We start from the raw sequence: 14,973 nt of genomic DNA, 5'->3' as shown, positions 1-14,973 counted from the left end.
GAAGGAAGCCAGTTCAACCAGTCTGTAGCCTGCAGTTCCCTTTTGCAGCCTCCAAAGAGGTATTAATTCATATGGACATTTATTAAACTCCTGCTGTTTTCTGGTTATTGGGCAAGGCAGTCATGAAAATGTAACGATAAGAAGGAAAAATCCTTGGCCTCGGAAAACTTACATTCAACTTGGAAGAAGGGATGTATAGGGGAGGAACATGTATAGAGCTGTCTGGTTTAGTCTTATTTCTCCTCCCTCCTCCTGCCACCATCACCTTAGCATTTTCCTGTATGTCCCCAGCCCCAACAGCCTAAACCCCCTCTTCCCCTCAATCCCACCCAGTCTGAGAAGCCCTAAGGACAGCAGAGTCGCTGTCCCCTTTTCTGGTGTCTCTTCTCCCTTCACCTCTGTCTTCTTCCCTTTCCTTGTGTCTTCCCAGCATCCTGTTTGCAGACATTGAGGGCTTCACCAGCTTGGCTTCCCAGTGCACAGCACAGGAGCTAGTCATGACTCTCAATGAGCTGTTTGCCCGTTTCGACAAGCTGGCCGCAGTAAGTCACCCCTCAGATCTTCTGCTACTCGGAGGGCTTTGTGGAGAGTGTGACCAGTGTGGTCTTCCCCGAAGTCTAAAGCCTTCTGGGAAACTTATCAGAGTCCCTGTCACTCAGGACTCCCTGAAGTTGTGTCCAAAATGTGGCTGGAGATTCCAGCCACAGAAAAGCTGGGTTGGGGGTTGGGGTAGGGAGAATAAGGATGGGAGGTGGGGAGAAGTGACATGTGGGCTAAAGCCTCAGGGCTGTTGAAAGGGGAGGGGAGATGAAGATGCAGGCAGATGCAGACAGATGCTGCGGTCACAGACCAGGACAAATTGTTCAAATGCACAGACAGGGGGAGGTGGGGGGCTGGAGGAGCTGCGGATCATAGCAGACTTTCAGCTGCCACAGCGCACACATAGAGAGTGACAGTATCACAAGATCACAGAACCAGAAAATTGAAGAGCTGGAAGGGTTTTTAGATCTCATTTGGGCTCATTTTACAGATGGGGGAAATGTCTGGGCATCACTCCGTCAGTCAGTCAACTCTTGATCATCTATACTAAGGGAGGAGGGTGGTGCTGTGGGTAACCCCAGTCACAAACCCCAAAGTCACTTCTGTTTATTTGGCTCTGAGTTGCCTGATTGATTGATTTAGCAGCAGATTGGCCCTCCCTGGTGGGGTTTGGCTCAAGATGATTAAAACGAGTCTGCATTTTCAGAATTCCTACTATGGATAGAAGTGTGTGTGTGTGGTGGTGGTGGTGGTTGTGTGGGGAGTGTGTGTGTGTGTGTGTGTGTGTGTGTGTGTGGAGGGGGGGGGTGTGGGGTGGCCTGAGGGGAGGAGGCAGGGTTGATTGCTTAGATAATCCTCAAAAGTAAGAAGAATTGAGTTTTAGCCCTAAGGGTGAATCTGGAACCTGTGGGGTTAAGAGCACACTCATTAATTTGGCTTCTGTTACATAAGCTCCCACTAACTTTATTTCACAAATATGTTTAAATTATGGTACCCACCTTCTTTCAAGTACTGGGGGATTTGGAGTTGCATTTATAACTACTCACAGGATTTGATTGTAAATAATTACCCTTTACAAAAGAGCTACAAACTGTACCCTAGTGAATGAATGTGTTAATTGTTCTTCCCTAATGCCCTTTAGATGAATGTGTACTAGGTGGTGGGAATGTACTTGGCCAGAATTTCAGGCCCGTAGCTCTGCTCCAGGTTCATCTGGGACCCCCTTCCCCTGCCCGTCACCTGATAAACCAGCTATGCTGGCTGTGTGGCTAGGGCCAGATCCAGACTTACTGCCCCATAAACGCAAGTTATTCTGGGAATTACATGAATCCATTTGTTTCCTGCTCTTTTCCCTTCTTCATTTCACTACTGGATGGATGGATGGATGGATGGATGGATGGATGGGTGGATGGATGGATGGATGGATGGTTGCACAAGGTATTATAAACGTGTGCATGTGTGCCCGCACATATACATATATGTTATATATGTGGTTTGTATGTGATATACCTGTGGGGTTTTACCTATATAACCACACATGTGTGTGCATATATGTGTATGTATTTATTTTTATGGTTTTTCCCCCCTCCTGTAGGAGAATCACTGCTTACGCATTAAAATCTTGGGAGATTGTTATTATTGTGTCTCTGGGCTTCCTGAGGCCCGGGCTGACCACGCTCACTGCTGTGTGGAGATGGGCATGGACATGATTGAAGCCATCTCGTAAGTATAGTGTTCCCAGGGGTATGGGGTGTGGCAAGGAGGTGTGGTATAGTTAATAGGGGGAACCAGAAACAAGCAAATTTTCAGGAGTCTAATAGGCAATCTCTCAGGTTTCTCCTCTTCTTGGAATGCTCTTTTTCTAAGGTCTGGCCCCAATCTCCCTCAGTGTGTCTTTTAGATCAAGAATGTCAGAGAAATGAAGGATTGCTTTTTCAATGAAATCTTTGGGGGAGCAGTGAGATGAGACCCCACTTAATAGGCAGGCCTAACTAATGGTGAGAAGGATAAGGACCATCTGAAATCTGGGATTAATCCATACCTTCATCTGAATCTGTGGATAGGCAGAAGGACAGACATGATACACTCTGGGATTGCTATCCCCAGAGGGTCTTGTGACACAGATCTCACTGGCAGTCTTGTGAAGCCTGCAGACCCTTCTTTGAGTTATGGTTTTAAATGTATAAAACAAAATACATAAGATTATAAAGGAAACCAATTACATTGAACTATAGTTATCAAAACGTATATTTTAGAGTTCAAGGACCCCATGTTGAGAACCCCCAATTTAACCTGAGGAATCTTTGAATTCATGGGGTCACAGATTAAGAGCATTCATTTAGTCCAGGCCCTTCATCTCACACATGAAGAAACTGAGGGCCAGAGAGGCTTTGGCCACACGGTCATACAGGCAGTGATTGGCAAAGCTAGACTTTGGACCTGAGTCTTTTGATCCCCGATCTAAAGCCCATTCCATTGTACCCCAGTGGTATGTAACCCACCCTGATTATTATCGAACCAACCTAACAAAGATAAAAACCTAAGGAGTAAATGTTGGGAATGTAGTCCATTACAGGGGCAAAGGAAGGTGACTAGGATCTGCCTTTGCTTGATTTGCAGAGTACTATTCTCCATGACAAGAAAATTGATTGATAATGAGTCTTCCCTGCTGTGTCAGCCTCTCACTGTTGTCCTAGGAGTTACTAATTTCAATAGCTGTATTGTCCAAGTCAGGTCCAAGTCAGTGTAGGGTGCTACCCAGAATGCCCTTTCCAGAGCCGACTGGACAGGTACTTGTCCCCTTATGCTGGGAGCAGGTCCCACTCTGCTCAGGAAGGGATATTCCATCCTCTTTCCCTGGTGGGTCTACTCCTATTCTCCCAGACTGGGATAATAGATCATAGTCTTAGAGCTAGAAGGGACCTAGAGATGATCTCATCTGTCTCACCCCTATCTTGCAAAAGAGGAAACTGAGGCCTTACAGAGTTTAAGTGATAAAGTCATAACTAAAGTGACAGAGCCAAGTTTTGACTCCAAATCCAGTGGCATTAAGTTGACCTTAGTTCCCTTCCACACCCTCCAATTACCACGCTTTGCCGAGGAGTACTTAGAGTATTCCTCCGTTATCCAGTTTATTGGGAAGAAGTAGAGTGGTTTGGCTAGACCCAAACAGATAATGTAGAAGCAATTTTTTAGTTTTTTTAGTTTTTTAGTTTCCTCCAACTACATTGTTGGAATATTTTTTTGGCAGCAACAAAATTCCCCTCCAAATGATGCTTGGCTCCAGGATTATATTAAAATGAGTTTGCATTTCCCAAGTGCTCCCTAATTGACCAGTAAAAGACACAAGCGAGAAGTATTTGGATTAGAAGAAACGATGGGGCTCTGAATTAAAATACTGCTGGGCACATGGGTAGCTGTAGTTGATGCACTGCACCACCTTGTGGTCATGGATAGAGACTGCAGCTTCTGCCATCTGATGGAGAAGAGAGCTCTTTCCAAATAAAATAGCAGCCCTGTTTCCAGGTTGAATAGTCTCACTATCTTTATCTGAATTAAACAGGGGGAGTGGCTCTTTGATTTTTTTTTTCTTGACCGTCTTCCATCATTACATCTGTTTTTCCTTTTCGACTTCAGTTCTCATCCCCCTGCCTTCCTCTCTCCTCCAAAGACTTGACCCTCCTGAAGGCTTAGAATGTTAGAGCTTGCCTTAAAAATCACCCGGTCCATGGGGGCAGCTAGGTGGCACTGGATTCAGGAGGACCTACCTGAGTTCGATTTCGGCTTCAGACACTTGACTCTTAGTAGCTGTGTGACCCTGGGCAAGTCACTTAACCCCCATTGCCCTAAAAAGAAAAAAGAAAAAGAAAAAAAAGAAAAAAAAATCACCCGGTCCAAACAAACAAAATGAAACAAAACAAAACAAAAATCACCCAGTCCAGCCCTCCCAGTTTTTATAGATAAGGAAACTGAGCTTCACAGGAGTGAAAAGTGACTCAGCTAAGGACATAGCTAGTAGTAAGCCGAGAGCTGGGTCCTGAACTCAGATCTCCTCCCATCTGCTGTTCTTTCTGTGATACCACTTTCTTCCTCACCCATGTTCCATCTCCAGGTTGGTCCGAGAGGTGACTGGGGTGAACGTGAACATGCGTGTGGGGATTCACAGCGGCCGAGTGCACTGCGGTGTGCTTGGACTGAGGAAGTGGCAATTTGACGTCTGGTCCAATGATGTGACGTTAGCCAACCACATGGAAGCAGGAGGCAAAGCCGGGTGAGTGACCCAACCTAGGCCATTGGTGTGTTTGAGTTCACCAGCCAGCACCAAAGCCAGGCCTCACAGTGTCTTAAGCCTGGCCCTGCCAGTCACTGTCCCCTGGAATCAGAGATAGATGAGAGGAGGGATGTAAGAATGAATATTCAGGAGAGTGGTTCATTCATTCATTCATTCATTCATTCAATTAGAAAGGTTTGGGTTTTTTTTTGTTTGGTTGGTTTTTTTACTAGCTACACCATGCACCTTCCACAATACCCAGCACTCATTGAGTACTAAATTGTATAGCATCCAGTCCCAGCTCTCAACTAGCATGGAATCTAGTGGGATAGGAGTTGGGGCAGTGTTGTGCTGGTAAACAACTAGCAATTCTTTTTTTTATGATTTAGCGATATTTTATGATGAATCTGCCTTCATAATACTTTCTCCATAATGTTCTTAAGTGTAGACAACCAACAAAATGGCAAATCAAACCCTGATTTGTAGCATTTGATGATTTCTGAGCTTTTATACCAAGTCACCATAGTACAAGGCAGAATGAGATATGTGTATAAGCTAAAGGAACACAGAGGAGCAAATCATTCCCAACTGGCACCTTGGAGGAAGTGGCATTTGAACTGGACATTGAAGAATAGGTAGGGTTTTGACAGGCACATTTACTTCTTAAGGCAGGGACCATTTCAATAGTCAATAGTCAATAAATTGTTAAGCACCTACCCACTATGTGTCTGGAGATACAAAGAAGAAAAAGAAAGGAATTCCCTGCCCTCAAGGAGCTTATAATCTAATGGGAAAAGACCACACAGAAAAAAAAGCTGGGAAGGAGGTGAGGAGAGGGCTTTGTCTTTCCTCTCTTTTTTTCATGTTTTGCAGGGCAATGAGGGTTAAGTGACTTGCCCATGGTCACATAGCTAGTAAATTTTGAACTCGGGTCCTCCTGAATCCAGGGCCAGTGCTTTATTCACTGAGCCACCTAGCTGCCCCGTCTTTCCTCTCTTAAATGTCTATCTAGCACAGCTCACCCAAGAGCAAGCACTAGATTTCTATAGAGTGGAACTGAATTGACTTCCTGGTAGAGAGAATGACCTGAGCAAAGACTGATATTCAGGAAATAGTCAGTGGGGACTGGCTGTTGCAGAAGGTTCCTGTGGAGGGATAGGGGGAAATAAGGCTAGAAAGGTCAGCTAGGTGGTGCAGTGAATACAGCACTGGCCCTGGATTCAGGAAGACCTGAGTTCAAATCTGACCTCAGACACTTGACACTTGTGTGACCTTGGGCAAGTCACTTAGCCTTCATTGCCCTGCAAAGAGAGAGAGAGAGAGAGAGAGAGAGAGAGAGAGAGAGAGATCAGCTGGGGCCACATTGTAGAAAGTATAAGTGCCAGGTTAGAGTCTAGGCTTAGCCCCTCAACCAGAGCTTCCCAAGCTTTTCACACTGTATAATGTCAACATTTATCAGATCCCCATGACAGTTGTTACTGTTCATATCTGTTGATTGAGAAAACTATGCAGTGCAGAAATGACTGCGAATTCAGCAGAGTTTTTGTAGTTTGATTTTAAGTAGGAATATGTATAGATGCAATATTGATGATTTATTCAGTCTACAGAAGGCACGTTTGCTTGTTTATAGATTCGTGGACCACTTGCCATCACTCTGTGGTCCCAGGAGGTTCATAACTCACGGGTTTGGAACCACTGCTCTGAGCCACAGGGTTTTAGAGAAGGGGAGTGACCTGCTCAGAGTCGTGCTTGGCAAAGATGAATCTGGGAGGAATTCACAGGACTGGGTGAATCTGGAAGCAGAGTCAGGAGGCTGTTACAGTCATCTAGTTGTGGGGAGGAATGAACCATAGTGAGCTGGCAGGGAATAGAAAAGACGAACACTTGGGTTGATGGGTTGAGATTAGGATTGGGGTTGAAGTTAGAATTTCACTTAAAGTTTGGGGGGGGCGTAGATCAAGTTTAAGGTTGGGGAGGGGGGAAACTGGTGTCAGTTACACATCAGACTCTGTCTTGCTGTGACCTCACTCTCTTCCCCACTTATGTCTTTTGAACTACAGGCGCATCCATATCACCAAGGCCACGCTGAACTATCTCAATGGCGATTACGAGGTAGAGCCTGGCTGCGGGGGTGAACGCAATGCCTACCTCAAGGAGCACAGTATAGAGACTTTTCTTATCCTGCGCTGCAGCCAGAAGAGGGTGAGTCAGGGAAAAGGAAGTGAGAGGAACATTGAGGGAGTCCACTCCTTGAGAGTGGAGGGGACAGCCTGATACCCCAGACCAGAGTTGAAACTTATATTGCTATCCAGAGTTGAAACTTATATTGCTTCACAAACCCATCTGGGGCAAGAAATTTGCCTTCTAATTAACCTCTTTAAGGTAAATTTAGTCAAGAGTGCCCAAAAAAGAGATTTCAGAACAATACCCTGTGGTGGGTAGAAGCAGACCCCAGAATACTTCTAGATTTCTGCTGGGGAGACCACTGTAAAGTAGAAAGAAGAGGAGGACTGAAGTGGGACATGGAGTAGCTCTGCAGGGTGTGAATATAGGGTGAAGTCTGGTAGCTTCCTATTTTAACTATTCTTGGTGACTAGGTGTTAAGATAAGTCTTCTGTGCTGCTGAAGGATAGCTAAGTGTTGTAAGCACTCTCCAAATTGCAGCGCCCTGGGGAAAAGCTCCAGTCATTCCCCCCCCCAATTCCAGTTCTGCAGCATTCTCTTCATGGATACTCTTCCTCCTGTTTCCTCTGAAAAAGGACATGGTTCCTTGGGGACCAGAATGTTCTGTGTAGTTCTCTTTAACTCAGGAAAACACACACACACACACACACACACGCGCACACACGCACACGCACACACGCACACACACACGCACACGCACACACGCACACGCACATCTCTTGGAGCTGAAGATGATTCAATGAAAAACAATTTAAATGGTCATAGGATGGAGGAAAAGTCTAATGTGATGATTACCCAAAACAATCAGAAGTCCCCAGTTTGGAAAGAACAGACCTAAAGTTTTTGGAATTGGGGAACACAAACTTGTTCACTAGATCCCAGTATGTTAGAACACGAGCGCAACACCTTGAAGCATCTAGGATAGAGAGCTAGACTGAGAGTCAAAAAGACATGAATGTGAATTCTGCTTCATACATTTACAAGCTGTATGACCCGGGGCAAGTCACTTAACCCCTCTCAGCCTCAGTTTCCTCATCTATAAAATACTACTAATAATAGCACCCACCTCACTGGATTGTGAGAGCAGATGAATGAATGAATGAATGAATGATGAAGCATTTATTAAGCACTAGCTTTGCTCCAAACGCCGTAGAAAGTACTGGGGACACAAATACAAGTAAGAAAGGAAAGATGGATTTATTAAGTACCTGCTATGTGCCAAGACACCGTACCAAGTGCTTTATAAATATTAACTCATTTCCTCACAACAACCCTAGGGGCTAAGTGCTATTATTATCACTATTTAACAGTTGAGGAAACTGAGGCAGACGGATGTTAAGTGACTTGTCCAGGGTCACACAGTTAATGTACATTTGAGATGGATTTGAACTCAGGTCTTCTATACACATATATACACATGTGTGTTTATGTATATATGCGTGTGTTTATACATATACACACATATGTGAGTGGGGCAGCTAGGTGTCTCAGTGGATAGAATACTGGACCTGGAGTCAAGAGGAGCTGAGTTCAAATTTAGCCTCTAGCTGTGTGACCCTGGGCAAGTCACTTCACCCTGTTTGTCTCAGTTTCCTCATCTGTAAAATGAACTGGAGAAGGAAATGACAAACCATTCCAGTATCTTTGCCAAGAAAACCCCAAATAGGATCAAGAAGAGTCGGATATGGGGGGCGGCTAGGTGGCGCAGTGGATAAAGCACCGGCCCTGGATTCAGGAGGACCTGAGTTCAAATGCGGCCTCAGACACTTGACATTTACTAGCTGTGTGACCCTGGGCAAGTCACTTAACCCCCATTGCCCTGCAAAAAACCCCCCAAAAACAAACAAACAAACAAACAAAAAAGAAGAGTCGGATATAACTGAAACATAGCTGAACAATAAATAAATATATGTATATATGTATACATTGTATATGTATAGTATGTGTGTATGTACAGTATACATGTAGTATGCAAGAATGGAGTGTTTTGCAAAGTTTAACCAATATATAGATATTAGTGGTAATCATTATTGTTATCAGTGTTGTTGTTGGAGCTTAAAATAGGTAAACTGAGAACAAATAAAAGGAAGTATTATTTTTATATAATAGGTAAAAACTGTAGAGAAATTATTACCCTGATATGGTTCTGGGATATGTCCAGGCCTAGGTTGAATCAGATCTTCTGTTTAATTTCTTTTGTTTTTCTTTCTTTCTTCCTTCCTTCTTTCCTTCCTTCCTTCCTTCCTTCCTTCCTTCCTTCCTTCCTTCCTTTCTTTCTTTCTTTCTTTCTTTCTTTCTTTCTTTCTTTCTTTCTTTCTTTCTTTCTTTCTTTCTTTCTTCTTTCTTTCTTCTCTTTCTTTCTGAGGGCAGTGAGGCTTAATTAAGTGACTTGCCCAAGGTCAAACAGCTAGTAAGAGTAAAGTGTTTTAAGGCCAGATATGAACTCAGGTCCTCCTGAATCCAAGGGCCAGTGCTTGATTCACTGTGCCACCTAACTGCCCCCTTTTTCTGTTTAATTTCTTTAGGTTCATGAAGTAGCAGAAAGTAGGATTCCCATTTGGGCCAATGGTTGGGAAAAATACAATGAGGATATTTAAAAGTCTTTAGTGGTAGGGGCAGCTAGGTGGCGCAGTGGATAAAGCACTGGCCCTGGATCAGGAGACCTGAATTTCAAATCCAGCCTCAGACATTTGACACTTATTAGCTGTGTGAACCTGGGCAAGTCACTAACCCCCTCATTGCCCCCCCCAAAGTCTTTAGTGGTATACCCTAATAGTTAGAAGTGGGGGGGGGGCAGGGACAGCCCACATACATATATCTGCTGTAACCCTCTTTCTCAGAAGCCACACTCAGGGGAAGAGGTGGATTCAGAGTCCACCCTGAGTGTGGGCCTCTGACTTTGGCTCTCTATGTCTGTGTCTAAGAGCTTTTCTTTGAGTGGTTCTTGGTCTTCTACCTCCCCTCTTCATTTCCTCTCCTCTCCTTATGTCTCTTTGCCTTAACTTAAGGCCCTGACAAGTAATAGTATTTTTATCTACATGTATTTAATAGCTTTCTGTATCCTGTTCTTGATCTGAAAATCAATGAACAGTCTCTCCATCTCCCCCTCTCTTCCTCTCTGTCTCTCTCCCATCTTTCCTTCCTTTCCCCCTTCTGCTTCTCTTCCCATATCTTTTTTTTCTCCTCTCCTCTTTACTTCCCCTCTAGTCCCCTCTGGAAACTTTCTGGATAGAAAAGCTGAGAAGCTGCTTAAGCAGCAATCACATTGGGATGCTTGAGCTGTGAAAGGGATTAGAGAACTTGTATGTCCTTTTAGCATTTGTAACTTTTCACATATTTGTCACTGGAAATTTCTCTTAGTTTCCCACAAAGTTCTGAAGAGCTTTCCATTCTCACAAGTGCTTTTGTCTATGTTTCCTTATCTCTCATATCTTCATTATCAAATCATCTTTGGCTTTAAATTCTAAACCATAATGCCCCATAAAAATCATTAAAATGTGTGTATATATGTATATTTACATACACACATAAAATATATATGTGTATACAACACAAACACATAAGACACATAGAATACAAAAAATTAGAACAGAAAAAAGAAGATTCTCTATAGGAACAGGAAGTCTCCATTTTATGCCCCCTTTTTTTTAAATCATAAAAGTATTTTATATTTTCCAGTTACATATAGAGTTTTCAACATTGTTTTTATAAGATTTCAGTGTTCCAAATTTTCCTCCCTCCCTTCCCTCTCCCCTCCCCAAGACAACAAGCAATCTGACATAGATCATACATGTACAACCACCTTAAGCATATTTTTGCATTAGTCATGTTGTGTTGCCACACTAAAGTCTATGTGCTACTTTCAGAATCTGTCTTCCTTTTCTGTGTTTCCTTCTGGACTTCTTTCTTTTTTCCCTATACTTAAAAGAAAGTTACATGAACCTTCTTTTAGGGGGCATCATTATTGCTCATCTCCCCCCTCCTCCATCTCTTCCCTTTTTAAAAAAGAGAGAAAGCCAAAACAAAAGCCTTGTAATGATGTAGACAAGCGTAATGGATCTATCCAATAGCCATGCCCCCAGATCTATGTCCCCTGCCCTTTACGTCAACCACCTCTCCACCAGGAGTGGACTCTAACATGCTTTCCTCCTGGGTCCTCTAGAGTCGTGGTTGGTCACTGATTTGATCAGAGTTCTTAAGTTCCCCCTCCCCTCCCTCTCCACTCCATCAGAGCTGTCTATATAAGAAAATCCCTCCCGTCCTTGGCTCAAAAAAATTCAAGTTGGGACTTCACATGCCATTTTTGTTCACTCTTCCTCCACTTGTCCTTCCCTGGGGGAGTTAGTTTCAGACCTAGGCCTGGACTCATTCTAGAAGTAGTGGGTAAATATGTGTCTCTAGCCCATGAGATTGCAATAAATGGCCTCAGAGGTGAAACCCAGATCTCCAAGCATCCAGTCTCTTCTGTGGCCCTCTTTGGGGGTAAGATACATTTTGCAGAGCAGACAGAGCATGTCTTCTAGAGACCAGGATATGGATTGGACAGTTATTCATGGGCTCAGGCCCCCTTCTGTTTCTTTTCCCTTGGTTAAATGACTTGCCTAGGATCATATAGCTAGGAAGTGTCCAAATCTGGATTTGAACTCAGGTTATCCCTAACTTCAGGCCCAGTGCTCTAACCATGGATCTACTTAAGTTGCCTTGTATATGCTGGGAGTGGGTGGGGGATTATTGGGACAGGAGTATAGGGACAGAACTACCAAGGAAGCATCAGGGACTACAAGAAAGAGGCCTGGGGCAGCTAGGTGGCACAGTGGATAAAGCATTGGCTCTGGATTTAGGAGGGCCTGAGTTCAAATCTAGCCTAAGACACTTGGCTGTGTGGCCTTGGGCAAGTCACTTGAGCCCTCATTGCCCCCACCCCAAAAAAAAAGAGGCCTATCAGTAGAGTCACAGGATTGGGTTCAAATTCATGTCTGTATGACCTTAGGGATTGTTTCCTCATACGGAACAAGAGTGGATTGGATTCGATAGCTCAGATATCCCTTCCAACTTTACTTAAGACACGCAGACCTGGGGTGGGGGGAGTTCTTTTGGAAAAAATGACCCCTAGAGGTGTTTCAAGGGCAACGTGGGGGAAGGAGAAATCCCAGTCATCTTACCCCTTCTCTTGCTTAACAAGCAAACAGCTCTTAAAGCCACCTCTCACTGTGACCCCATCACAAGCCAGGATGGAATGTGTCATTTGAAATGTCTGCTTTAAAAAAAAAAGTCTGCTGATCACGGGCTACTGGACTGGGGAGGTAGGAAGGGGGAGAAGGTTCCCAGAAGGCCAAGAAGTATTTAGAATGCCACTGGACCCTTGGGACCTTTGGGTGGGGAGGGGAAGAAAGAGAGCAATCGCATTACTCATTCCTTCCATCCCTGAGCCACAAAACTTAGACCTTTGGCACCCTCTAATCCAGACATTCTGAAGCTTTCAGGGGTGCAGGACCCTTTTGTCTGACTGGTGGAGCCTGTGGTCCCCTTCTCAGAAAACTTTTTAAAAGCATAAAATAAACACATAGGATTACAAAGAAAGCCAATTATAGCCAATTGTAGTATTTTTAAATAGAAGTTCACAGACCCCAGATCCAACCCTTTTGTCACCCAGAGGAGGAGGAGACTTGCCCGGGGTCACGCATGTAATGTAGTAAGTGGGAGGGTGGGGCTTGGCATCCAGGGGCTCTGACTCCAAATCCCGAGGGGCTCCTTCCATTTCTTCTCTGTTCCTCTCTTTTGTGCCCCCTTGGAGTTGGGGATAGGGAGTCTGGAGAAAGAGAGAAAGGGCAGAGGAGCCGTGAGAGGAAGAGATAAAGCAGAAACAAGGGAATGAATCCCCCAACATGTGCACATTTGGAAAAGCTCTCTCACTCTGTTGAGGAAGGCTCTAACTCCAGTCCTCAGATATATCATTTAGAACTAGGCAGGACCTGAGAGGTCATTGACTCCCAATGAGAAAACTGATGCCCAGAGTTGGTTAAGAGAGTTGCCTAAGGTCACACAGATAGCCTGAGGCAAAGCTAGAATTTGAACCCCGGGTCCCCCAACTCCAAACTCAGTGTTGTTGTTTTGTTCTTAGGTCATGTCCTGCACTCTTTTTTTATCTCATTTGGGGTTGTTTTCTTGGCAGAGATACTGGAGTGGTTTTGCCATTTCCTTCTCTAGCTCATTTTACAGATGAGGAAACTAGGGGAAAATTACAAGGTTAAGTGACTTGCCCAGGGTCACACAGCCAGGAAGTGTCTGAGGCCAGATTTGAACTAGGTCTCCTCTTTACTCACCCCTCAGTCCCCTCTGGAAACTTTCTGGCTGGAAGACTAAGAAGCTGATTAAGCAGCAAACACACTGGGATGCTCTAGCTGTGAAAGGGAATGATAAAACCCATGCATTCTTTTATGCATTTGTAGAGGCTATCACTTTTCTTTTTCTTTTTTTTGTGGAGCAATGAGGGGTAAGTGACTTGCCCAGGGTCACACAGCTAGTAAGTATCAAGTGTGTATGGTCAGATTTGAACTCAGATCCTTCTGAATCCAGGGCTGGGCTTTATCTACTGGGCCACCTAGCTGCTCCAGGGCTATCACTTTTCCACAAAGGAAGATATTCATTTCCCACCTGCCCTTTCTGATTCTACTCATTGCAATGTGGGTTTACAGTGAGGAATGCGCAGATGCATTCCCTGCCCTTTAGGCTGTTGACAATTCTAATGCACTCCTAGCCACAAATGTACAGGAAAGATGAGTATGCGACCACCATGTAACAGACAAGTTTAATGTCCTAAAATGAGCCGAGGGATCGGGGGGTGGGGGGTGGGGAGGGCATGGACTACCTGATATAGGCAGGAGGAATCAGGCTTTGGAGAAGGGGGTCTCTCCTCTTATCTAGTACCATGAGCTGAGAAGGGGGGGGTCACCCTGCCTAAGCCAGGTACCTTCCCATTCCACACTGATTCTGTTTCTTCTCCAGAAAGAAGAGAAGGCATGATTGCCAAAATGAATCGCCAGCGAACCAATTCCCATTGGGCACAACCCCCCACCCTGGGGCGCCGAGCGGCCCCTTCTACAACCACCTGGGCTCCCACAGGTCTCCAAGGAGATGAAGAGGATGGTTTTAGTTACCAAGGACATGGCCGTGGAAATTGGGGGGGGTCAGGGGGAGAAGGGAGGGACATCGTTCATCAGAGACAGAATAACAACAGCATCCATTGTGCCTATATGCTTTCACCCTTTTCAAAGTGTTTTTCTTGTGTTACCTTTATTTGATCCCAGATCCAACCCTATAAATTGAGAGCTAGGATTTATTCTTCTGATTTTATAAGCCAAGGTGGGAAGAAGGAAGGGGGGTAAACATTCATTGAGCACCCTACTGTATTCCAGGAACTGCACTGAATGCTTTACAGATATTAACTCAATTGATGCTTACAACAAACCTGGGAGGTCGGCACTATTCGGTTCCCCATTTTACAGTTAAGGAAGCACGGGGCTCTGCACAGAAGAGGTATGGCCTCGTTCAGCTGGTTTTGAGTCCTGTTGGATTCTTCATAACCCCATTTGGGGTTTTCTGGGCAAAAGATTTGGAGTGCTTTGCCATTTTCCTTCTGCAGCTCACTGGACAAATGAGGAAACTGAGGCAAACAGGTGTTTAATGATTTGCTCAGTAGTAAGTGTCTGAGACAGATTTGAGCTCAGGTCTTCCTGATTTCCAGGCTCAATGCTCTATCCATTGTGCCACCAAGCCGCAGGAAGAGAAACAGGCCTGGAGAGAGACATCTACTTGCCTTAGGTCACATAGCCTGGGGTTGGAGCCGAGCCCAGAACCAACTTCTGATCCAAACTGAGAGTTTTTGCACATCAAGTCACATGGCTTCATCCCTACTCCCCATCATCCCCTCTCCCCAGGCAGAGGTCACTGGGATCTGGGACCTGCCAAAGCCTCCAGCT

The 14,973-nt window shown here is 44.8% G+C and overlaps 1 protein-coding gene across 1 annotated transcript in view; it reads left to right on the top strand.

The window, feature by feature from the left end:
- Positions 1–14,973, top strand: part of ADCY5 (adenylate cyclase 5) — a 281,975-nt gene that overhangs the window by 214,160 nt on the left and 52,842 nt on the right. Inside the window, 6 exon segments of the mRNA XM_043992942.1 lie at positions 431–542; positions 2,135–2,262; positions 4,652–4,810; positions 6,871–7,016; positions 14,000–14,049; positions 14,051–14,140. Coding sequence (XP_043848877.1) covers positions 431–542; positions 2,135–2,262; positions 4,652–4,810; positions 6,871–7,016; positions 14,000–14,049; positions 14,051–14,140 — 685 coding nt within the window.

The sequence above is a fragment of the Dromiciops gliroides genome, chromosome 3, assembly GCF_019393635.1.
Source record: "Dromiciops gliroides isolate mDroGli1 chromosome 3, mDroGli1.pri, whole genome shotgun sequence".
NCBI classification, from domain to species: Eukaryota; Metazoa; Chordata; class Mammalia; order Microbiotheria; family Microbiotheriidae; genus Dromiciops; species Dromiciops gliroides.
Note: the sequence above shows the minus strand (reverse complement) of the source record. Positions and strands in the feature narration are given on the sequence as shown.